The sequence below is a fragment of the Spea bombifrons genome, chromosome 3 (assembly GCF_027358695.1).
Source record: "Spea bombifrons isolate aSpeBom1 chromosome 3, aSpeBom1.2.pri, whole genome shotgun sequence".
NCBI lineage: Eukaryota > Metazoa > Chordata > Amphibia > Anura > Pelobatidae > Spea > Spea bombifrons.
This window is the reverse complement of record NC_071089.1, coordinates 62,051,606-62,078,297: the sequence shown is the minus strand read 5'-3', so window position 1 is coordinate 62,078,297 and position 26,692 is coordinate 62,051,606. Positions and strand designations below refer to the sequence as shown.

At 39.8% G+C, this 26,692-nt stretch overlaps 1 protein-coding gene across 1 annotated transcript in view; it reads right to left on the bottom strand.

The window, feature by feature from the left end:
• Nucleotides 1-26,692, bottom strand: part of FYN (FYN proto-oncogene, Src family tyrosine kinase) — an 88,431-nt gene that overhangs the window by 7,842 nt on the left and 53,897 nt on the right. Inside the window, exons 3-11 of the mRNA XM_053460051.1 lie at nt 18,908-19,165; nt 17,256-17,352; nt 14,898-14,996; nt 14,320-14,423; nt 13,612-13,761; nt 11,216-11,380; nt 6,283-6,462; nt 5,289-5,365; nt 5,057-5,210 (exon numbers count right to left, since the gene is read on the bottom strand). Of these exons, the coding sequence (XP_053316026.1) occupies nt 5,057-5,210; nt 5,289-5,365; nt 6,283-6,462; nt 11,216-11,380; nt 13,612-13,761; nt 14,320-14,423; nt 14,898-14,996; nt 17,256-17,352; nt 18,908-19,154 (1,273 nt within the window). The 5' untranslated portion in view covers nt 19,155-19,165. The remainder of the gene's footprint in view (nt 1-5,056; nt 5,211-5,288; nt 5,366-6,282; nt 6,463-11,215; nt 11,381-13,611; nt 13,762-14,319; nt 14,424-14,897; nt 14,997-17,255; nt 17,353-18,907; nt 19,166-26,692) is intronic.

The window sequence follows — 26,692 nt, the reverse complement described above, 5'->3', positions numbered from 1 at the left end:
TTTATGGGGAAGTGGGAGGCTGAGCTTGGTGCGGTGCTTACAGCTCAGGAGTGGGAGAAGATTTGCGTCTTGGCGCACAAATGTTCTATTGCGTCGCGGTACCAAGAAACCGCTTATAAACTGATGTCTCGTTGGTATAGGACTCCGGTTGCTATCAGTAGGGTTATGCCGGGGAGTGATCCGCTTTGTTGGAGGTGTGGGGTGGAGAGGGGCACTTACCTGCACATCTGGTGGAGCTGCTCTCGACTTCAGCCCTACTGGACTGGGATATTTCGCTGTCTGGAGGAGGTGACGGGTGAGCCGCTTCGGCCTTCTCCGGGACTGGGCCTCCTTCTTCACTCGGAGCGCTCCTTGGGGCTGATGAAGCGTTCTGTCCTTCGCCACCTTCTCAATGCGGCTCGCAGCCTCATCCCCCTTTATTGGAAACGTTCTGAGGTTCCCTCGTTGCGCCAATGGGTCACTCGTGTGGAGGAGATTCGGGGCTTGGAGGAGATGGTACATCTGGCTTCGGACAGGATGGAGTCGTATACTGCGGTGTGGGCTAGCTGGTTGTCCTTCCAATCTTCTCCCGTTTTGGCCTCCCTGCTTCGGGAGTGATCGCCCACTGGGCGTTTGGGTGTTTTTCCCTCCCCTCTGCCATACTTCTTGCTATTGCACTTCTTCCCTCCCGTGTTTACTGTTCCTTATCCCCTTGCCGTTCCTTCCCCCCCGTCTCCCTTCCCCTCCCCCTTCCTCCCTCATTCTTGTTCGTGTCGGTCTGTTCCTGTTATCGTTTTCATGTGGGTCTCTCACGGAGGCACGCGGCACCTTGCCAACGCGGTCTGACTGACCTTGCCCTCACTCCGCATTGCTTCTCAACCGAGCGCTACTCAGACTTGTGTAAACATGCTGTGATAGAATATTGCCGCTGCTCTTAAGATCTCGACTTTTTGTCTGCCCCATTACCCCACCCTCATTAATATGTCTTTCCCCCTATTGTCTTGATGTATTATGTTTATCCATGTTTTCAAAAATTTTCAATAAAACTTTAATTCACCTAAAGGTAAAAGATTTTCTGCAGATTTGTTTCTTCCGAGCTCATGAGGAGACGTAATCCACCCACACATGCCCTGGTAGTAATGGAGATACAAGCCCGGTCATTACAAATCATGCAGTGGAGTCGCCTCTCCATCCTCATGCTAACACGAAAAGTGTGAAGTATCCCACTAAATTCCACCATACATGGGATTAGGGTAAGGGATTTAAGGATTTTAGTATGCCATAAAGGGGGGTGGAAACACATACAAAAAGGAGTAGAGATTAACTCCATATTGATATTTTGTGTGTATATGTGGACTGAAACACATTGCAAATGCAAATAATAAGTTTCATACATTATATCACCCTGAAATCAAGTCTCACGTGTCACAATTCTCACGAGTCCTAAATGTCATCTCATTGTGGACTGGAACAGGGCCGGACTGGGACTGAAAAGCAGCCCTGGAAAAATTTGGAGACCAGCCCCATATAGTATATCTCACGGTGAAGCTCTTATACCCACACGCACCCCTTATACACACCCGAGTCACACTATGTGCCATTCTTTTTATCTCATTATTTGTATTAAAATGCCAGAAAGCAAAAGTGTTAAAAAGCCCTAATAAATGAAATACATTACACATAATGGGATCAAAACATTTACTGCTGCCAACATTTTTAGATGAAAGAGTTCCATTTTAACACTGATCACATTATTCTTCACGATATTCTGGTAAGAAACTTTTATTTCTTTATTAATTCATGTAGACTATTTTTTCCATATTTAATAAAAGCTATGATTGAGACATGTTTGGTTTTTATTTCCTTTCATTTGACCACCTACCCCCGAGTTATGCACCTCTGCCCCCAGGCTTGCCACTCTGCCCCCCTGATATGCCTTCTAACCCCCTATATGCCACTCTGCCTCCAGAAATGCCTTATACCCCCTATATACCACCCTATATGCCATATAGGGGGTTAAAAGGCATATCATGGGACAGAGTGGCATATAGTGGGTATAAGGCATTCCTGGAGGCAGAGTGGCATGAACGGGGTTAAAAGGCATATCATGGGGCACTCTGCCTCCAGAAAAGCCTTATGCCCCCCTATATGCCACTCTGCCTCCCTGATATGCTTTATACCCTCCTATATGCCACTCTGTTCCATGATATGCCTTTTAATCCCCTATATGCCACTGTGCCTCCAGAAATGCCTTTTACTCCCTATGTCACTCTGCCTCCAGAAATGCCTTATACCCCCCATATGCCACTCTGCCTCCCTGATATGCCTCAACCCTCCTATATGCCCCTCTGCCCCGTGATATGCCTTTTAACCCCCTTTTTGCCACTCCACCTCCAGATATGTCTTTTGACCCCCTATATGTCACTCTGCATCCAGAAATGCCTTATACCCCTATATGCAACTCTGTCCCATGATATGCCTTCTAACCCCCTATATGCCACTCTGCCATATAGGGGGTTAAAAGGCATATCATGGGACAGAGTGGCATATAGGGGGGTATAAGGCATTTCTGGAGGCAGAGTGGCATAAAGGGGGTTAAAAGGCATATCATGGGGCACTCTGCCTTCAGAAAAGCCTTATGCCCCCTATATGCCACTCTGCCTCCCCAATATGCTTTATACCCTCCTATATGCCCCTCTGCCCCATGACATCCCTTTTAACTCCCTTTATGCCACTCTGCCTCAAGATATGCCATTGACCCCCTCTATGTCACTCTGCATCCAGAAATGCCTTTTACCCCTATATGCCACGCTGGCATATAGGGGGTTAAAAGGCATATCATCAGACAGAGTGGCATATAGGGGGTATAAGGCATTTCTGGAGGCAGAGTGGCATAAAGGGGGTGAAAAGGCATATCATGGGGCACCCTGCCTCCAGAAAAGCCTTATACCCCTCTATATGCCACTCTGCCTCCCTGATATGCCTCAACCCTCCTATATGCCACTCTGTCCCATGATATGCCTTCTAACCCCCTATATGCCACTCTGCCATATAGGAGGTTAAAAGGCATATCATGGGACATTTTTGTTTACTTTATATGGCAAGCCGATCCAGCTTGCCATATTAAATAAAAAATAATATATGCCACTCTGTCCCATGATATGCCTTCTAACCCCCTATATGCCACTCTGCCATTTAGGGGGTTAAAAGGCATATCATAGGACAGAGTGGCATATAGGGGGTATAAGGCATTTCTGGAGGCAGAGTGGCATGAAGGGGGTTAAAAGGCATATCATGGGGCACTCTGCCTCCAGAAAAGCCTTATGCCCCCTATATGCCACTCTGCCTCCCCGATATGCTTTATACCCTCCTATATGTTCCTCTGCCCCATGATGTACCTTTTAACCCCCTTTATGCCACTCTGCCTCCAGATATGCCTTTTGACCCCCTATGTGTCACTCTGCATCCAGAAATGCCTTATACCCCTATATGCAACTCTGGCATATAGGGGGTTAAAAGGCATATCATGGGACAGAGTGGCATATAGGGGGATATAAGGCATTTCTGGAGGCAGAGTGGCATATAGGGGGACACACTTACATACACACACATGCCGATTTTTTTTGTTTTTAACAAATACAAAAAACATTATACAGTACAAAAAATACATTATTTTACTCACCTTCTACTTCTCTTGACTTCTTGGCAGCTGCACACCGTTCTCCTCTATGCTGACAGGATGCCACTGACCTGACATCCGGTGCTGCAGCAGTGCGAGGGGGCGGAGCTTCCACCTCACGCTGCTCCCATCACTATGCAGCCATCAGACTGCTGGGAATGTAATCTAAACGGCCGGTGCGTGCTGATGCCGCCGGCCGGAGCTACTTTAACATTTTTTTTTTATTTATATGGTAAGCTGGATCGGCTTGCCATATAAAGTAAAAAAAAAGTATTAAAGCAGCGCCGGCCAGCGGCATCAGCACGCATCGGCCGTTCAGATTACATTCCCAGCAATCTGATGGCCGCATAGTGATGGGAGCAGCGTGAGGGGTGAAAGGTCAGTGCGAGGGGGCGGAGCTTTCACCCCTCACACTGCTCCCATCGCTAGACGGCCATTGCACCCAGCGGCCGCTTTGATTAGATTTCGGGCAGCCTGGGGGCAGCTCAGCGGCTGTCTTCAAGGTAAGTCTGCCGGCCGCCCAGCCCACGGACCTTCCGGCCCACCGGGAAATTTCCCGGTATCCCGGTGGGCCAGTCCGGCCCTGGACTGGAAATACGTCTTGATAAAGGCTGCAAGGGTTGTCCAAAAGGAATGGCAACTATTTTGGATTAAAGTCCTCAGAGCACCAGTTATTTTGTATAATCGAGCTTTACCATCCAACAAGTAGATACATAGATTTCTAAGCTAACCGGTCAGGGCCTTTCACATATTCTCTGGTTCTGTAAAGTTGACAAGCACCTTCACTTTTTCAATTCTTTATCTGAATGTCAGAATGTGCTGGAACTGACATACAAGATGAGACACAAAGACAGAGTCTAGCAGCATAATCGCTTAACTGCCTGCAGCTGCACATTTCTGTATCCTGGCACTTAATCAGAGAGACAATTCAAGAGATTACTTCTTCCGTGTTATCAAAAAGCGGCAAGACAACAGGAGGAAAACTGTTTACGAACCGCTGATATGCTATGCATTTAACCCCTTAATGACAAAGCCTGTACATGTACGGGCTCAAAATGCATTGTTTTCAATGGGTTTAGGGACCGCCCATTGTCCTTAAGGGGTTAATCACAGTTTCATTCTGAAAACAGGCTGCAGTTCCTCCTGGAGTTTAAGAGTCTTTGAGATTTCAGAATTCCAGTTTCACAGTAGTTAGGTAATTTGTATTTTTTCAGATCACCTATGGAAGGGTTATTTTTTTTGCTTGGACTTGCAAAGACATTCTCAAAAGATTGGCAGTGGTGGACAAGCTAGTATTATGCCACATGACAAATGTCAATGTAAAGAACAATATAAAAAGACACATTATCCATTTCATATTACATATATATGAAAATTAAATTGTGATGATGACCTTACCTTGCCTTGCTGTGTACTCATTGTCTTCAATCAACCTTGCAAGTCCAAAATCAGCAATTTTGCAAATTAGACCATTGCCAACCAAAATGTTTGCTGACCGTAAATCTCTGTGTATGTAGTTCATTCGTTCAATGTATGCCATGCCTGCAGCCACCTGTACACAGAAAGCAACTTTCTTAGAACAAATAATCAAAACTCAGAGAAGTAGCAAATATTTTGTATGTAACTCTACCTGTGCAGCCATATCTACTAAATTAGGCAACTTCAACGCTCTTCCTTCCCCATCTTTCAGAAAATCCAGCAAACTTCCTGCAACAGAATAACACTTTATTATCATTATTATTACTATTATTATTTATGGACTTCACCTTCCCTTTTAAAATCATATCAAAGTGATTATTTACCGCCTTACCATTGCTCCCTAATGGTTTCTACCATAATATCCCACACAGATAAAGTGTCTGGTTTACTATTTATGGATCTAAAGGGTTCTATATACTGTTATAAAGCATATTAAAGAAAAGCCGCAAACAACACATAATAGAATTCAGCTAAAAAAAAACTATGCTACAAGCTCATTGTCCCGGTGTCATTACATTGAAACCTATTTAAAATGAAGAAAACAAAAATGTAATCCACTGCTAAAAACACATGCTCGAGGGGAACAAGCAGGACCTAATGTACATAGGGTCTGGTGGAGCTTCAGGTCCATGGTTGTTGGAGGTCAGTACCAACAGTATGAAAGTGTGTTGCTTCCCACAGGACACCACCATATCTCATCATATCAAGATTATATTAAACAAAATGCACACTGATAGGAATACAGATTTTATATACCCCAAGGAAAATGTATGGTGAAATAGTAGGTATGCTTCAGAATTCACAGAGACAGGTTCCTTGCATACCCATTACCCATACATTCTAAGCAGGCTAATTTTTTCTACAAAAAAAAAAAAAAAGTATACCGTCTGTTTTGGACTATGATGTCATTACGTATTTAGATTGTTTTCTTTTGAAAAAAAATGAGTTTGCAGCAGCAGGAACAGTGGGCATTTGGACAGTGTATGTTCTACGCCATCCTATTTAATCACATAAATCGAACACAACAAAGACATTTTTCTATCACTGCTAGCTTTTGTGTTTCATGACAATTAAGTGTTTCCAGAGGCATGTGTTTGTTAAAAGGGCATTTGAAATGAAAAATGAATGGCGTGGTGCGCCCTGACCTTTGCTCATATATTCTGTGACAATGTAGATGGGCTCCTCTGACACCACGGCATAGAGTTGCACAAGTTTGTCATGTTTCAGTTTCTTCATAATCTGAGCTTCCTCCAAGAAGGACTCTGGAGACATGGTTCCTGGCTTCAGGGTCTTTATCGCCACCTTGGTGTTTCCGTTCCATGTACCTGCGAGCAGGGAAACTCATTTTAAATCTATATTAGCAGGTAACATGATTTAAGGCCAAATAAATAAAGCCCATGCCATTGGTTGGTGTATTCTGAAATATTGTGGTATTTTTTTCTGTAATAAAAAAAAAACATGTCTGCCAAAGCACACTTGAACTACATCTCTAATGCTCCTTATAATATAACAGAAAACGCAAGCAATGGGCAGACTAGACGGGTTCTTTGATCAGCCATCAAATTTGCAGTTTCCATTTATATGATGAAACGTGGCAAACTACATCTCAAGTTATAACCTTACTTAGATAATAGGATTTATAAATATGTATATTTTTTATATATTACAATTTGGTTTATAATCTGTATATCTAATGCACTGCATACATTATATAATGGTCCAATGGAATATATATCCAAATCCCCTGCCAGATACACATAGAAGTGTGCATTAGCTGTAACTATACAATAAACTATACTTCTATTCACTGAAAAAGTATTAGGAAGCCCTTGCAAAATCTTTTATATATATATATATATATATATATATATATATATATATATATATATATAAAGTCCAATAAACAAGTAATAAACAAGACTGAAACGTTGACTTGAAAACAGAAGTTGTTTGTGTGGTTATTTGGAAAGTCCCTGAAGTGCCGGTAACTATTTTTGGACTTTATATATATATATATATATATATATATATATGTGGCACAGGATTTAGTGAAACACGTATGATACTGTGTTTGCTAAACTATATGCCTGGTATTTAGTGCATTAACAGTTAAAGAATCCTGGTTCAGGGACTATACCCCACTGTGCCTATAATGCAGTTATATGTTCTAGACACATTATTATTGTATTTATTGATTTATATAGCAGTTATATTCCACAGCACATGTTATATTACTAAACTCTTATAATAGCATCACCACCAATGGCATGGGTTTGCTTTACTGGCTAACATGCACCACATCTAAAGCATTGGACACATACAACACAACAGGAAAGGTCAAACAGTTGTGACAGCAAAAACAAACACCACACACATTCATTGTTACACAGTAAAGAAGAAGAAAACTACAATTACAGGACAGAATTACGTACAGAAACTTCAGTTTAGAAAGTAAGCAATTAAATAAATAGGCCAAATAGACCAGACATTTACTAAAGGAACATTAAATTAAAATATTTCAAGGAACATTAATGATTAAAAATGAAAACACTCTTATAAATTGATCAAATCAGTCCTGTGATAATTTGTATTTGAGTTTAAAAGCTAAATCATTTGAAATGTATGTTAAGAATGTAGACGTAAACTCATTGTTATATCCAGCAATGTATAAAACAATGTTGAGAATTACCCCTCATTAATTTTGTGTTTAATAACATTGTGTGGTTAAAATAGCACATCTGATTATAGTACATCTAGAGATACTTAATTTACAAAACAGTTTGAGATCAACTCATCTGAGAACAGACAGCTGCGAAAACAGCCTGCCCTACGGCGCATTCTGCACCGGTGCACCTCAAGTTTCTGTTCACGTGTACCATTATCGAAGAAAAGTCTGTTGATATCGTAGTCTCACCCTGCATACAGCCCAGAACCAAGACGCAAGGCAAGTTTCCTCTGCACAAGACAGACAACAACCCTAAATATGTATTTAAGCCTTCATAGATCTCATCAGTGGGGTGCACTCGGTATACCTGTAGGCACAAGTGAGCAAAGAGGTCCATGTCTGAACACAGTTTTACATTTGGGGTTAACCCAAAAAGATCCTCAAAGGGTGAAATAACAATTACAAAATGCTCGAAACCAATCGAGAAAGACATATGCTTAATAGCCTGCCCTATATTATGCCCACATTAGAAAGAGTCTCAAATTTTAGCTAACTTGTTCTCAAGTCATTTTTGTATGTATTTCTACCCTTGAGGGATCTCTTGGGGTCAAGTTTAAAGGGTCTAGACGTGAACCTCTTTGCTGATTAGTGCCTAGAGGGATACAAACTGGACCCTAAAGATGAGGCCCATGAAGGCTGAAACATATGTCTTGTTCTCTCACGCAGGGAAATCTGCCTTGCCTTTTGTTTCCAAACTGACCTTGTGATATGCCATTGGAATTTTTTCCCCCTCTGTATAGTAGTAAGTAAAACTTGAGACACTCACAAGCGGGGATAGAATGTATGGCCAGATCTTAAGCCTGTTGTCTGGTTTCGGTTGAGTTGTTCTTACCCCATATATGTATGTAATTTCACCTTTTAAGGATTCCTGGGGTGCACCACAAGTGTAAATGTGAGTCTAGATGGGGACTTCTTTGCTCCCTTGCACCTAGAGCAATACCAGCTGGACCCCACTGATGATGCCCATGAAGGCCAAAATATACATCTGGGGTTATTAGTTCCCTTGCGCAGAGGAAATTTGCCTCACAGTTCAGTTCTGGACCGCCATTGTGGGTAGGATCTAGATGGTAACGGTCATGGAAATTTTTCTGTAATAGCACAAGCAAGCTAAAACTTCAGATGCTCCAGAGCAGGGACATAGGGCAGGCGTTTAAGCATCTGCTCAAATCCTTGTTGTATGAAATACTTAGATTTCTTTACATATACAGGTAAACAACGTGTTCAGTCACAATCCTCTGCTTGCAATTCCACACTCATGACATGGGGCTTTGTATGGTACACCTTACCCTTTGCTTCTAAACCATCGTAATAACAGATTACATATTTATGTTGATGTAAATTTAATATGAATTATAATCATTAGATTTCATGTCACACTACTTGTATTTACTGTCTTCCGACATAAACCCATAGGTACCAAATATTTGTAAAAATATTTAGTAACAAGAGTCAACACCCCATGCAGCGCTAGAATAATGAGATAAGTAGAAGAAACTTTTCTTACAACCCAAGTGTTTAGTTCATTACAAAATTTAGTTATTATTATTATTATTTTACAAAATTCCGATTCTCCCTAAGGTGGGAGCAGCATATTTTTAACGTGTTTTCATTTTTAACATTAATTAGCCTTTATAGTAGACATTAAACAAATGTTGAGTTAGTACAATTAGGCCTTAAAAGGATTTTAAAGTATGTTATGGTGTACAAGAAAATGGAGGGCTTTTGTGAATAAACTAAGCTCTGAGTGAGGAGAGAAGCCACTTATTTTCAGAGTGAGGTCAAAAGGTATCTAACATTTTTTCACATAATCAGTATCTCAGTCTGCCAATCTTAATTGTGAAGGTATTAAAGCCATTACATTTTAACAAGCAAATAGTTTATCTGTTTGAAATGGTAGCAGCCTGTAAGGATATGTGTCATATATATGACGGGTAAGCCATCCATTTTCTAGCAATGGTCTTGAGACATCAAGAAGAATTTACAGTCAGACATTATTCTTGATGCATTACTAGTAAATAAAATGTGAAAATCCCCAAAAAGGTTTAACTACTATAGGGACACATTTACCAATAACGGCTGGAGAAAATGTGTCTGGCGGAATTGGGAATACAAACCCTTGGGTCGGAAAATCCTTATAACATCTGGACTGACTGAGCCACTCTGGTCATGTTATATTTAAATTTAACTGGGGACAGAACACACAGTATTCAGGGCCGGCCCGACAATGGAGCCGAGTGGGGCAACCGCTCTTTTGAAGCGAAAGAGAGAGAAAGGGGTGCCGAGTGGTCAGTACCCGCTCGGCGCCCCTCTCTCTCTCCTCTGCGGCGAGTCTCCCTGTAAGGTCTCGGTGCCGGCTTGTAATGCTGAGTGCCGGAAGATTTCCGGCGCTCAGCATTACAAGCCGGCACCGAGACCGAACAGGGAGTCTCGCCGCAGGACTGCTGAAAGGTAAGTTTGGGGGGGGAGATAATGGGGCGGGGGGGGGCGGCAGGGACGGAGGGAGAGGAAGGGTAGATAAGGGGGGGGGGCGGCATTTTAAAATTCGCCCCAGGCGGCATTTTGTCTTGGGCCGGCCCTGACAGTATTGTCTCTTTACCACTCTCAACACTTTCTAGGGGTTTTCTAACTAATCAGAACTGGTTAGCTAATTACGGAGAAAACAATGTTTTGGCTAAACATTTCTTCTCTGAGTGGGACCTCTAGCACACCCCACCTCTGAGGAAACTTTTTATCCACCTTACCAAACCACACTTCAGCGAAACACCCCTGACCGAGCTTCTGCAGTAGTGATATTGTATTCCGTGTTACTTCCCATGCATCTTTAGCCAATCCAACAGTTTGTGGAGTATAATTCGGTGCAATCATTGTTAAATTAAAACACAAACCATCGATTTTCTCTATAAGAAAGGGAATTAATAAAAACGGAAAATACATTTAATTCAATCAACAGCATGCAGTAAGAAAGATGGAAGGTGGCTTTGGGTAAATTCATTGGGATATTTTATGGAAAAACGTCTCATAATAGAAAACCAGAATGACATACATGATTTTTGGTTTGGGACCTAAAAGATATTGGCTGCCCCAAAATCACTTGGATAGAAAAGGTGATTCTGGTGGTCTTACAACCAGAACAACAGATAGAAAGTTCCCGCTGACTGGAACATTCTACTGGTTGCTATGATAAGACCATGCAGATAACCTTGGAATAAAATCCATTTTTTTACATGTGACCCAATGATGACTAATTATGAGAATCCATAATAATTTGCCCTACATTTTTTCACATTCCATCTTTCCCGTTTTTGCTCTGCACAAGAGCAGGTTACACAAATAGTATTTTTTATTCTGCGTACCCATCCATACTTCCCCAAACTGCCCATTTCCCAGTCTCTTGATCAACTGTAAGGATTCTCTTGGGATTTCCCAGACATCTTTGGTTTTGACAGACAGGTCAGTAAGTCTTGGCATTCCTTTATGGCAGGGCACTACCAAGCGGCAGCAGAGACCGGCAGCTCTCTCTGAGAGATGCGAAAGATGGCAAAGGAGAAAAGGACATGAAAAACACAACAAGAGCAAGGCAAAGCATCTCTGAAGACTGGGAACAGCCCAATAACACATTAAAAGCTGCACCACACATATCTGAGAGGCAAAAGCAAAATCATAAGAGTACTTGACATTAGATCAAAACCTGAGAAGATGTTTGAACTTTGGTGGCACACATCTGATCTTACACAGTGTGCATTATATGAGGACTACTAGCCTGCATAGAAAATTGCCCGGTGGACCTCCTTACCACTGAACTGTTATAAGACTTGATTGTATGGCCTGCTATTCTACATTGGCAGGGGCATAATTGGGGTTAATTACAACAATGCTGTTCCATCTACGTTTCTTTAGAATCATCATTCCTAGCATTGTTCAATGTACAAACCTTTGCCAGAAATAACTCTAAATGAATTTATAATTTATAAACTTTGCTAGGAAAACTTGCACTGTGACAAAAAAGCAGGCACTGAGAAAAAATACGCTTCCATCCCCATTTACATCTGTGGCAACATCATAATAATAATGAAGCTGTTAACATATATACGAATTATAAATTAATGATTATTTTCTATTTATCAGACTATGCTGTGTTTACAGATAAACTATGATTTTTTTTAACTTAATATTTTTTTATGAAACAGTTGAATACACCGTTAAACTTGGTGACCTGAGAAAAGATATGATTTATTATTCAGTTTTCTACAACAGCCAATTACTCTGATGAACCAAACTGCCTGTTTAAATGGCTACTGTGGAACAAGAGCTCAGTGACAGCCTTGACCTCTGGATGGTGATTTTGAAACGAAAGAATTTAATCTTAAATAAATATCATTTTCTCCATACCAAGTTAGAAGAACAAATGATGTGCTACTGGCAATGTCAGATTTCATGAAAAAAAACCCACTTTAATATTTAAAGAAACATTCCTTTTTAGTGCATTTACATCTAATTTTCCATTTGTTACGTCTTTCTATTGCTCTTCTCTGCCAAGAGCAAATTAGCCACTAGATGAACTTTTCAGTCCCCGGATGGCCTGAAATACATCTACTGGAGCAATCACTTCCTCCGCTACTGATTCATGGGCTATGCGGACATGTCTTTGGCAGACATGGTATCGCAAGCGCTTGCAATATGTCTGAAGTTGCCAATTAAAGATGACTGGAGAAGGAAGTGAATAATTGTGCTAAACTAATCTGGATGAGGTTCAAGTGGGTACCCTGACATGTCCAATTAAAATGTATTGATTAGTGAAGCTAACTAGACTGGAACTAGCAAAACTTCCACGTTGCATTTGCTGTTATTATACTCGTTTTACGATTTATGGCATTAGTCTTATGTTTAAGGACTTTTATTTGTTCCACTTGAAGACACAAGCAGTAAACCAAGGAAACCCAACACATCAGACAGGGCTTGCAGAAAGAAAACAAATCTAGTTGGCAGAAAGAGGGCGATTGCAATGTGCACATAAAAAGATAAAGATTTCCGGTCTGGTTGGAGATGAAGAGGCGTTTTTTTTTTTTACTGATTTAACCATGTCTGCCCTAAACTAGTTAGGACTTATAAAATTGCTTTTCTGGCCCTCCAAGGAGATACTGTCTCCGAGCAGGAGAGCCATATTTATTTGAATCAATTACAGTTAATTTAAGGTCATGGACGTAATGCACTTTAATACAATGCAATATTTGCATGATTATAAAAAGACATTTATATCGCTATCTTGGAGTTTATGTGATTGTTAAAAGTTAAAAATCATTTCGATGTATTTCCTTTTTGTGTTTCCAACACAAACAAAAGTGATGATTTTGCCAAACAAATGGGTGAAATGACAGTGGAAGAAAATAGAATGTAACATAAAAAAGCATAGCGATAACGTATAAATATATACATTCATAGCCTCGTAAATACATTTTCTATTCACTGAACACTTTCTAAAACCTATACATATATGTACGCATTAAAAATTGGTGATTAGCTAGAATAATCTAGGAAATGCAGTTCTAACATGAGCTTTGCCTTTAATATAGAAAGATATAAAGTTTCAGCTCCAGATGTACAAATTGATCAAAAACAGCCTGACTCTGCACACCTATGCAACATGTTAAATATAATCATTACTGTCCCTGTGAAGCTCCTATCTTTGTATGTGTATATATATATATATATATATATATATATATGACTATTTTAAGAGCCGTCATCATACCTGAATAGTGGTGAACCAGCTGTTGAAGAGTTTCAAACTGGGCCCTAGTTGTGATGTAGTAGCCACCATTGTCGAGCTTTCTAATCTTATAGTGCTTCACATGATCTCCTTTCATATCATCCCAATCACGAATTGACAACGAATAGGCACCTGAAATAGGTCATTAAGGTTATTTTACATATTTTGTTTGACCAACACAATATACAAAATCATGCATAATGTATACTGTTACCATGTTAGCTACAGGCAATTATTGTTTGTGGGAACTGTATAATGTCTTGATAAGGGGCACATGAGAGAAAAGGAATAGTTTTAAAGACAGACACTGAAATACGTTCCTCTTAGCTGGTAAAAGGGTACCAACGGATCCTAGGGGATTGACATTTGAGAGCTGTCCCCTTTGGGAAGGACAATTTTTAGATGAAGGCGTTCGGTGCAATAAGTTGGGGCCCGAGATACTAGTTTGTAATGTGAAAGCTGGAGAGATTTGGAAGATGTATGTTGGAAACACGGCTATAAATTAGTATACCATTCTATTATTTACACATTAGCAGTTTCTTTGTAAAGGACACAGCAACAGTTTCCATTTGTAAGCCAGGTCAGGGCTAAAAATTCCAGCCATAAAAATAGCAAAGGCACTAATGTTACTTGAGTTGCTTCATCCTCACCACTGCAGATGTTAATAAATGGCAATAAGTAGCAACTTACCTTTGGTAGTTTCACTTTCTCGTATTAAATAAGTACCCCTAGGGTTTCCAAAAGATAACAATTGCCTCTCTGCATCTTTCCTGCCAAGTTTGCCAAAGTACCATCTAAAACAAATAACAGAAAAGTTAACATAATTAAAGTAAACATGAATTGTTGACATAAACAATTGGATGTCTGTGAACAGGAAGCCTTTAAAGTTAACATGGATTTCTGTGGTTTTCCTGTAGCCTCTATACTACTTGCAAAAAAGGGATTCAGCCAATTGGCATGTGTATATAAAGATCCACTGATAAAGTTCTAATGTACAAAGGAGATTAGGTATGGAACCACTTAATAAATGCAAAACGTTGGGTAAGTAAAGTTCTTCAGGGTGCTAACCGATGTGGAGACGCATGAACGTGCAGATAAATATTTGTGGCACCTAAGGCACAGGGTTGAAATATATGTTGGGGAAGAGGAAAAAAAAGCATTGAGAGGGGGGCAGATCTCAGTTTCTTTCACTTATAAAGAAAATAAGTCAGCTGGTGTAATATGACACCACTACCATAATGGTACCAAAACACTTTGAAACCACTCACTCCTCAGCTTGAATGGAGTCCACCGGCGCCACATAGTTACTTGGGATATAGCCCGTTCCACCAGTTGTCAGAGACCGAGCTTCCCACCAATCTCCTTCACTGTAGAGGTTGAAATCATACAAGCGTTACTTAACCATAACATTTTGATGGACATACAAACACAAAATGCAACATTCTATTGAACTTTGCTGTAAACTGTATGCCCTTATCGTCATCTGCATTTTTGCATATTTAAGCCTTTTTAATGACCAAGAAGAAGGTCTAAATTGGATCAACTAATGAAGAGGTAAGTTATCTTAAGAATTGGTTAATCTTAATATTGCTGGGCTCAAATGTGTCAACTCACCTACATTCTCCCAGTTAAGTAAAGGAACCCCTCTATGTGATTGTGTCTTAGCATTTCGCACATTCTTAGTATTTGTTCCACTATTTGTGCGTGTTTTAGGGGCAGAAAAAAAGAACATGACTGAGATCCGCATTAATTAGCATTAGAATACATATTAGTGCACTGAAATATACAGGCTATATTTCTTCAACCTCAACAAGCATTTAAATAAAAATAAAACTTTTATTCATTTAAAATCTATGTATAGTATATATACTTCAAAAACCCAATAAAGAGGTTTAGGGTCTCACCAGTAGATGTCACTAGTTTACTATGAACTTGGTAAGGAGCTAGCCAGACCGGAACTGATGTATAAAAGCTGGTACAGAAAACATGTCACTATTCATACAGAAAACTAGGTTTAACATTCAGACAGCTGAAAAACGGTACAATGAACACGATACACATTTTATATACAATGGACACAGAGTGTGTGTGTCTTTTAATTTGATTTTAGATTTGGTTTATGTAGGAAGCCGGTGCTTGGTCATTCTTTAATTAGACAAGGATGCAATTCAAAGCATTGCCCCTTAACTTCTAATAGAATCGTCAGTCAATGATTGCAGGGCTGCTCCTTGTTTACCCTCAGGTATTCACAGAGAGGGATTGGCTCTCATCTCCACTGCTTCCTACAGTCATACATGAACAGAGAAGAGGTGGCACCTTTTGGAATTTTGGGTAAATACAGGTAAGTTTCTTATTTCCGGTATGCCACCAGCCCACCAGTCCCAAAGCATTAATGGTGTTCTAAACATAATTTGCTATGGCTAACACTGGATTTTTAAATATAATATGGGCTTGGTCTGGTGAAAGATGGTTCTGTAATCACAAGGTGACAGGAGCGGCAAACAACTGTGGAGAGAGAGGCACTTGAAGCACGGAGCAATGATGTAGGGCAGTAAAAGCTCCCCAGCCCTTTCCCTTTTTTTCTATTTAACCCCTTAAGGACAATGGGCGGTCCCCAAACCCATTGAAAACAATGCATGTACGGGCTTTGTCATTAAGGGGTTAAAAGTTTAAATGTTTCATCTCACTGCAACCAGGACCAGATTTCTAGATAATGGGGCAGAGGGATGCTCTCCTTAGGGACCCCTGACCCCCCAGCCCAACCATACATGAGTGTGCGCAACTGCTGCACAGTACCTGAAACCCTGTGAACCATTGGCACAGACCTCCCTCCTTCACGATCTATGTGCTGTCTGCTGCAAGGAGATGGCATCATATGTAGATGCTGTCTACCAGCAGGTGATGCGCAAGTAAGCGTTGGTCAATAGGTGCCAGTGGTTGCACAGACGTGTACCATTCACTAGTTCTGCTGACTCTAATGGCTGTTAATGGGGGCTAAGGGACAGCTGCTGTGGGCCCCTGAGCTATACATGAGCCCAGGGCAGCTGCACCTTTTGACCCATGTTAAAGAGGTTAAAGAAATATAGCCTGTACATTTCAAGGCACTAATATGTATTCTAATGCTAATAAAAGCCATAAACTGCTGATCTCAGTAATGTTCTTTTTTTCTGCCCCTACAATGTTTGACAGAGAAGTACAGACATACACAAATAGTGTAACCTATACTAAGAATGTGACGTATGCCAAGACACAATCACATAGGGGGGTTCATTTACTTAACTGTGAGAACTTTAGTCAAGAAACCCTAACTATGGAGGATGAACAGCAACAGGCGATTTGATTCTCAGAGTTGACCTTAGACCTTGCTCAGCTTTAGAAGGAACTTAATAAGCTTTGTGGCGGGTCGGCTTACATGTGTTACTGACATATCTTAAAAAATGCATCCGCATTAAATGTAATAATTGCTGTACTTAAATTGCTATCGTTTAAAGAGTCATATTTAAGTCATTTACCATGACTAATTTGGAGGAAATCTGAAGTTATTTAGCTCATAGATTAACACCAATTAAAAGAAAATTGGTTATTTAGCTAGTGTTCCACAAAGCAGAAATCCACCCAACACTTACGAACTATTGAGTATCTGAAATTTTTCTCCTTTCTGAAAACTTAAGTCATCTTCTGTTCTTGCTTCATAGTCGTAAAGAGCCACAAAAAGTGTTACTCCTAAAGGGAAAAACAGATCATTTACCGAATGGAGCATGTGATAGACTGAATCATACACGGATTAATTCTGGCGCAAGGCTACAAACACAGTTACAACATAACCCAATCAAATTGAATCCATATGGTTGTGTTAGCATCAGCGTTTGCCAGTTTTCTGCAAGCATGTAACGAACATAATTTCCACTTTGATGGAGACATTTTTTGTGCAGAGAGCTAGGAATGTATGACCACTGTGCTTCAAATAATCAAAGCTGGATTTTACTCTTAACATATTGTTAATGACGCAGATATTACTTGTCTGTTTTAATATTTGCCGGGGTACCAGAAGCATTATTATACACTCTATACAATCTATAACCAGCAGACAGGGTGGAAACTTGCTTTTCCCACAGAAACCTTGTAGTGCTATCACCACAGCAAGGGATCCCGAATAGGCGTGCGCAAAAACCGTTTGCCTTTTTGACCACCTTTTTGAATCTATATCCACTGTACTAGACAGCTTTTAAAAAAGCCCGGGACAGGGTTGCAGAAGCCAGATCACCACTCATGGACAGCTGTTTCGTCCTTAATGGGACTCAGCATGAGTTTGAGTACTGGAACACAATGGTTGATGGGGGTGTGCATACAATATTGTAGACAATACTTATCTTTCAGGGAAATGTTAGATAATGATATTGCACATAAAGAGAAAAAAAATATACATCATATAGTATGGTCAAATGAGGAACCCAAATGTACCCCCCTTTATAAATGCACTCAAAAACATGGAGCCTTTGGATGAGGTTGGATAATGGCTTACTGCTTGTGGCTTGGAGCAGTACGCTTATCTGCCATCACTTTCTAAGTTTTTTGCACTTAGCATTTTCATTATTATTTATTATATTCCAAAGAGCTGTACAGTGGGTCAACACGACATAAAAAGTTCTACATCACGTAAGAATTTGGACTGAAGAGCCCTAAAGGAACAAGTTGTAATAAAGGGCTTCAAAAAGATCTGACTTGGCCATGCATAATGCATCATACAGGAATAACAAGACCCTTCTTGAAACGGGAATCTCACTGGGATTGCCTCTTCATAATGCATCGTTAAGTCAATGACTTAAATTTATTTGGGCAACCCCTGTTTGTAACAACACCATGATATGCAAATTAAATTCTGCATGATAACTTAAGAAAGAAGCATAAGAAGGATACCGTCCTGAAGAGTAGAACCTCCTACACCAGAAGCCTGTGGTGCTAGTAAATTGGACCTTATTTATTATGTATTTGCAAATATCAATGAACAGCTGAGCTGTTATGATTAGCATGCTTTTCAAATATGCATTGCTCATTCACATAAAATAAACATTAGGTCCATCTCTACAATTCTTCCTACAGCGGAAAGGTTGGGTGAAACTTTTTTGGTAAACATTCTCTTTTTTTATGGCTTTGCACATGCATAATACTGAGTGGATGAGATGTTTTTGTACAAGTGAATGGTTATAAAAAGACATTATGGTCAAAGCACCTAATGAACAGTAACTGAACATGAGGAGAAGTTACGGGGCTGTCATACCTGTTCCACCTCTTGTGCGCAAGGTGCCTGTGTGGGATGAGGAATTCACACCTCCAAACACTGTAAGTCCCTGTCCTGCAGATCCATGGAAGTTGTTGTAATTCGGAATGGTGGTCACAGTGAAGCTGGGATAGTGTTGTGGGGTGGGATCCGTCCCATAGCGGTATCCCAAACTCTGAGTTAAACTGTTGTCCCTCTCATCTGTTAGTTTGGTTGCTTCTTTGTCCTTGCATTGCACACAGCCCATTATCTATATTCCTGGAAGGAGAAGAAAGAGTATATTTGATAACGCATTGGATTTAACATCATATAATCTATTGGTCCATGGACCACCTACTTGAATACAAGTGGTCAAAATAGATTAAAAAACTGCATCAATATACATATAATATATATAGGTGTATGTGTGTTAGTTCACACTGCATCTCTGTATCATTAGAAGGGAGGTAGTTAAATACTTTGCCTGCACTGAGGTAGAGAGATCCATTTTGTTCCCTGACATAAGGGAGCAAACATCAAAAAACATGTGGTTGGTGATTATCCAGATGAATTGCATCTTGGCAAACTGCAAGCTGTCCAAGTATAGTGAGAAGAAAAGAATTGTTTAGTGGGTGCTCAGCAGAGCAAGGATTTGGTAAACTTGGATTAGCGAACACATCAACACAGGAGTGATGGCTGCTGATAAAGGGCCTCTGTACGCCTATGAAGACACACTATATTTCTAATTAATGTTATTTTTATGGACAATTTTGTGTTTCTTTCAAAACAAGGACATTTCTAAGTGACCCTAAACTTTTGAATAGTGTATATTGGCTTTGTTTTAATTTGCATAAGATAATTGATAATTATTGACAAATAAGAGAGTAATACTCTGAGACATGGACACCTGTTTATGCTGTGATGATTGTTATCCAGTCCGCTGCTGAGTGATCCAATTAAACACTGCATGGTTTAAAGGTCTCTGCTGCGAGGGAGCGAAAGCCATTTGTACAAGCATCTGTGTTATTGATCAGTGTACGCTTTCAACCCGGAGTTTATTACCTTGTATAGAGATCCAATATTTAAATGTCAATGGATGTTGATGCGTAAAAAAATAGCAAAAATTGAAGGGAAGATTCAGTTAAAAAGTCAACAAAGCTCAAATGATCACATTGATCAGTATAATCTGAATATTCCGGGTTAAAAAAACAACCAGTATTAACTGCCAACAAAAACAGGAGTCATCAAAAAAATATAAATCACAGCACTGATGGCTTTTTAATCGGCAAAAAGGTTCTGCATTTCTATGGGTACGGAGCGCCTTTATTGCCTTAATTCTTGCATTCATGTCGTATATAAGTTATATTTTTTCATGTAAAAAATTAGGTGATTTCCAGGCTGCAGCAGCTTCACAAAATGAAGTAAGGGAAGGAACTTACGTCCCTTCAATTTTCATCATATATATTTGTATGTGTACTTTCTTCAGCAATACCAATTTATCAGTAATAATTAAAAGTCTCTGTAAAGCACTAACTTCAATATATTGAAGGAAAAAGGGGTTAAACTGCTGTAGTGTGGAAGCCACAATTTATAATAATTCTAATGGATTCTGCTTGGAAGCGAATGAATAATAATAATGGAAAGTTTTGGAAAAGTCACTAGTGAATATAAATAATGCATTTGCCCCAAGAAGAATAACTGAAAATGCATTTGTTACTTGGCGAATGTCTCTGCCAAAGAATTCTGAATGCTACCAAGAAATAAAAAACGCATTTCTAACTAACATCTGGAAAGCAGACACAGTAAAGAAACACACACACAAAAAGCAGTGTTTCAGAGATAAATTCTTAGTTCTTCAGAGATGCTTCCTAACGAGCACCTTCCAAGGGAAAACAAGTGCAGATAGATATTGCACATAGATGGCAGAAACATGTTCTGCCCTAATGTATCAGGTAAAACAAAAAGTATATGTATGTTAAGTAAGTACATATTTCAGAAAAGCATACCACCCCAAGATTTCAGGTGTCCAAATCCAAATACCTTCAACTGGATGATCGACCAGAGGCTGGGTTGAAGTAGGACAGGAATGGGATCGCCTGCCTACCCTACACAACCAGCTACCTTGAAATACACAACAAGGTGGCCATGTCAAAGCTGTCAGTAAAAAGCACAGATCTCTGCCAATGTCACAGCTTGCTGGGAAGGACAGGGGAAATCAGAGGATGTCCCCAACCGGCACATGATCCCCATTGCCTCCGGGAGCGGGATACTGAGATTGCCTGAAAATCAGGACTGTTTAAGTGGTATAGAATATGGCAGATACATTCCAGTGCTGCCTGGCAGAATCTTCAGTCACCATTCTAGTTACATACAACGATCAGCCATTACATTATTACTACCTGCCTAATATTGTGTAGATCCTCTTTTGCCGCCACAACTGCCCTGACACGTCAAAGCATGGGCTCCACTAGAAGGTGGGCTGTGGTATTTGACACCAAGACACTAGCAGCAGATCCTTTAAGTCCTGTAACTTGCGAGGTGGATGCATCCTGCGTGCCATGTGTTCTCCAAGTAAGCGATGCACATGCACCCAGCCATCCACATGATGTAAAAGAAAACGTGATTCATCAGACCAGACCACCTTCTTCCATTGCTCTGTGATCCAGTTCTTATGCTCACGTGCCTATTGTAGGCATGTGGACAGGGGTCACCATGGGCATCCTGACTGGTCTGCGGCTACGCAGCCTCGTACGCAACTGGCTATGCGTCTGACATCTTTCTATCAGAACCAGCATTAACTTTTTCAGCAATTTGAGCCACAGTAGCTGGTCTGTTTGATTTGACCACACAGTCCAGCCTTTGCCCCCATGCGCATCAATGAGCCTTGGCCGCCCATGACCCTGTCGCCGGTTCACTGCTTTTCCTTCCATGGACCACTTTTGATAGGTACCGACCACAGCAAACCGGGAACACCCCACGAGAGCTGCAGTTTGGGAGATGCTCTGACACAGTCATCTAGCCATTACAATTTGGCCCTTTTCAAAGTCGCTCAGATCCTTACACTCGCCCATTTTACCTGCTTCTAACACATTAACTTTGAGGATTAAACTTCACTTGCTGCCTAATATATCCCACCCACTGACAGGTGCAATGATAACAAATGTATCAGTGTTATTCACTTCATCTGTCAGTGTTAGGGCTGATAGGTTTATATGCCATGCTTCAAAACCAAAGTGCTCAAAGAAAATGGTCTTATATAAACAGCAGATCTAAATGTATGTTACTGCGCCTTTAAAGCAGTGTAAATTTCACAACAAAGCAACATATGTAATACATGTATGCTGTGGAAAAAAATATGCATTAATAGGGTCTGATATTATTTTATTTTTCCTAGTCTTGCAAAGTACAAATGTTCCCTAGACTGATACGCAGATTACCAACAGACAAACACAATCCCACATGAGCTCAAATTCACACCTACACAGACTAATACATTTTCAACAGATAATTCCACTTGGCATGTTGGCAGGGAAATACCCACGAACACAATGAGACAAATGAGACTCATATAATCTGCAATATTTTTTCTCTCGTACACCCTCGTCCTAATATTTTCCAATGTGCCAAGAGAAAAGCAGCCAAACAATTTAAATCTGTCAGAAAAATGTTCTTTGCCACACTCCACGCTAGTAAACGTGGGAGAAAGCATGGGAATGTTCTGTACAGTTCAGTGTTACTCTCCATCAGGATGTCGTTATACGGTGCTTTTCACAAGAGCAGTGAAAGCCATCACAATCACAGTGAAGAGTTAGCCAAGAAATGTTTCAACTTGAGTCAGCTTGTCTCGAATGGGGTACTGTGATGTCATAGCCTGTTTAAATATTGAACACTCAGCTGCTCATACCTGACTAGTGCTATGAGAGAAGGAGTTTGAATTTTAAAAAATGGAGAACATTTTTCTTAGTCCCCTTTCAGGCTCAGACAACGATGGAGTAGACATGTTCCACCTACATGTGGCATTAGAAGAAACTGAGATACCAAGCTTGTCACTTGGCCATGCGAGGATATGGTCAGGGGGTAGCAGCTGAGTCATGGTACATTGGGATCAGGTGAGTTCAGGAACATCAAAAAGGAAAAGAGAGTGACAGATGAGACTATCCGACTTGTTTTGTGCTACAAATGTACTCTCTTTAGTAAAATATTATTAATGTAATCAAATGTGATATTGGATGTCTTATTTTTGTAAAAGCTACTAATTCAATTCTGAATGTTCCTGTTTTATATAGCTATTCTGCTGAACAAATCCATAAAACACATTTGGAACAACAAAATGAACTTAACTTATGAAAAATGTATTGCGGAACATTTCTAACACTACCGAATACCTAAACCTTTGACACTAATACATGAAAATTCATTAATCATGTACCATTTTGTTTCATTGATATTTTTTGCCAGGACAACTTAACTGTCACATGCCAAAAAATAAAGTTCTGGTTTTGCATCTCGATTGTGGAATTAAATCTGATCTGCTAAGGATTATCTGAATAACTCAATTAAGAGTACAAGTAATGTTTGTCCAAGGGGAACAGCACCTTTAACCTTGCAGAGAAAATGACTATGTGGTAGAATTAATGTTAATGTAGAATGCAGACACCATTCCTATATATTTGTTTGTGGGAAAAACATGATGTCATGAGATACCCCTGATTATTTGTAAAGTACTGGATGTATTGAAGTATCTACTGCTTCTGTATATTAATGTATGCATGCATGGGATGTGCCTGTGTGTTGTATATAGAGCACATCTATGGGTTAAAGTTCATTCTAAGCTCATTATGGCCTCATGCCCCAGACATGCCAATGAGCCTAGCAACATCCCATGTTTCAGCTTTTAAGCTGATATGCCACTTGACTTGACTTGCGCCAGTGAGTCTGTCCATTGATGTAAATCACTATTTAACATAAATCTATTAAACACATAAATTAAGAGAACATAAACTGCACATATGGAATTTCCATAACGCTGGGAAAAGTCATGCAAGCCCTACCAAAAGCTAAGAAATGAAATCATTATGATCTACAGGGAATTTGGTTGTTTGCAGCCATTCTCTCTTTATTCACTCTCCAGACAGACAGGAATCTGTCTTGGTGACCTTGCGACTGGGTCATCTTCTTCAGCATAATAACCCCTGTAAATCAAAAAGTCCTCAACAGAACTTCTTGTCTTGCCTGCCTCTTTAAGGGCACATTTAAATTTCACTAGAGATCAGGAATTTGCGTCAAGAAGCTGCAGGCCGGTCTTAAAGTTACCAATGAATGGTTTCTATGATATCTATGGATCAATTTAGGATGATGTATTAGCTTCTAAGAAGCCTTCCTCCTGAATATTCATTAAATAAGAGCAGGGCTCTCAAAAGCCCACCATTCCTGACTAGGAAGCTTATGGGCAGGGTTGTCAACTCCTGATGTGTCTGTATGTATTAATGTATATTTCCTATGGGTGTTAACGGCCCCATTTAAATTGTACAGCACCGCGTAATTTGTTAGCGCCTGATAAATAAAAGATAATAATATTAATAATAATACCACCTTGGATTATATCTGAAGACAAATTCGTTCCTAGGAATGTACACTTTCTATTTTGTTTTAATCACTTGATGCAACAGGTCATTTATGAGAAGTCCACATTTTTAGACAGACTTGTTTTTAGGTTGCCAAAGAAGAAATCAATATATGCAGCTAAGAAACTGCACTTTGTTCCCCTATTCCCACGTTGTTTTAAAGACTTGTACAATTAGTCTTCAGCGTACCATTGGAAAGCTTCTTCTCATAATACAGTGGCTAATGGACTAGAACAGATCTTCTGTGTTTGCCAAGTATCTTTAGAGAACAGAACATCATTTCTCCTCAATTTAAATGTGCTGTATTCGAGTCATAAAGGGTACATATAATACAGAATTTTCTGGTTATTAAATGTAAGTGCTATCTCGTTCAGGAGATTTTCTTCTCTCATAGAGTGGAAGGGATCCCAAAATCTCACGTGAAAGCAATGTGTAATGATCAAATCCAAAATACTTTCCCACAAAGTTCACCAGGAGCATTAGCAACTATAAGACATTGAAATATTTTGTTTAAATAAATCTTGATTAAAAAAAATGTTCGATGAATGATTGGAATAAGTATCAACATGTCCAAGAAATGAATAAAAAGTACTGTGTAAAATCCTGGCTACCATATAATACATTAAGCATTTTACCAGGAGATTCTGGGTAAATTCAGGGACATTCCTTGGCAGGCTTACTGAAAAGTGTATTAGTCTCTCAGAGAAAAAAAAAGGCTTCATTTTATATTCAATTCAGATGGTTATATGGCCTGTTTTACAACTAGAGTTATATATCCAAACATTTGAGAACATCACAAAGACCCCACATGGACTCACAACAGGGATATCCATTATGGTTTTAATATTCACAAGAATATCAATCTGTGAGAACCTAAGGGCTTTCTTAATCCCTACTAGTTTCAGTTATGATATAGCAGAAAATACATTGCCAGCCCGTTTTTATGAAATTAATGTGGGTTAGCTCAGGGTCAGCGCATACAGAAAGTTTTCAGGTATAGTTATATACTGTATCAAATGCAATTCTGGTGCCAAGTGGTAAATGTGGTGTAGTCATCACAGCAGCAAATATTGAAAAGGTCCTTGTATGTGTGCTACTTATACCATTTCATAGCATAAATGACCTGTATGCATAGCCTCAAATGTACAAAGTAAAGCTTTAAGAAGCAATCTCCATTAAAAACTGACATGGAGTCCTTTAGTAGAAGTTGATATATTTTATTGGGCCAAGATAGATAGATAAGGATGGTACCATCTCATCACCAAGGAGTGATCTCCAAACCCTCAACTGCATAGTGAATGAATCAATAATGGTAATTTGAAAAAAGATTTGTAAAATAAAAAAGGAGCACTTTCCACCCTTGTACCTGTGTCTGAGTTTCTGCCGATGAGCATTGTGACATGCATCATGTGACTGCCACAAGACCCGTGTGGTCAATTAAGACCCCTATGACATTTAAGGAAACCCCATGTAAAATGTGATGCCAGAGGGACAGAAACTGCCTGTTTCTACCACTGTTATGGCAGATTCAGAAGAAAAGGTGGTAATCCTTGCAAACACATTTTTCAAAATATATCGACCCTTCTAATATGATCTTCTAAAAATAGAAAGAAATCCCAAATTCACCAAAAGATAAAATCTGAACTGTAGAGACGGTAATATTTTGACTTGACTGGTGTTTTCTTCTGTTGAGTGACATGCTGGGATAAAGATTATACAGATCTTTGCAGATAAAGATCTAATCAAGACATTAGCTTCACTGCATTAAAAATCAGTAATTAAATGGGAGCAAACGGCAATGCATGACACATCCACTTATTAAGAACACAAAGGAATCATCTTGACATTGCTGGCTGCAACAACTTGGTATGATAAAGTGCCAGCGAAAGAACCACCCCACAATCTGTTGGAAGCCTTATGATTTACGATCAATTGAAGAATAACAACTTCCATAGAAAGCATTGTACATGGAGTTTGACTACAGGGTGATCAAGAGACAAGTTTCACAAACAAGCAAAAAATAAAAAAATACAGGAACGTTTGTGGTCATGAGACTAAGACTGGGAAAGGATTCAAGGACATTCGAGATACATAGATGATGCATGAAATTAACAGTCATGTTTTTTTTATGAGACTGTTCCCTTATATTAAATATACATGCCCCAGTCTCCCCTGCAGTGTA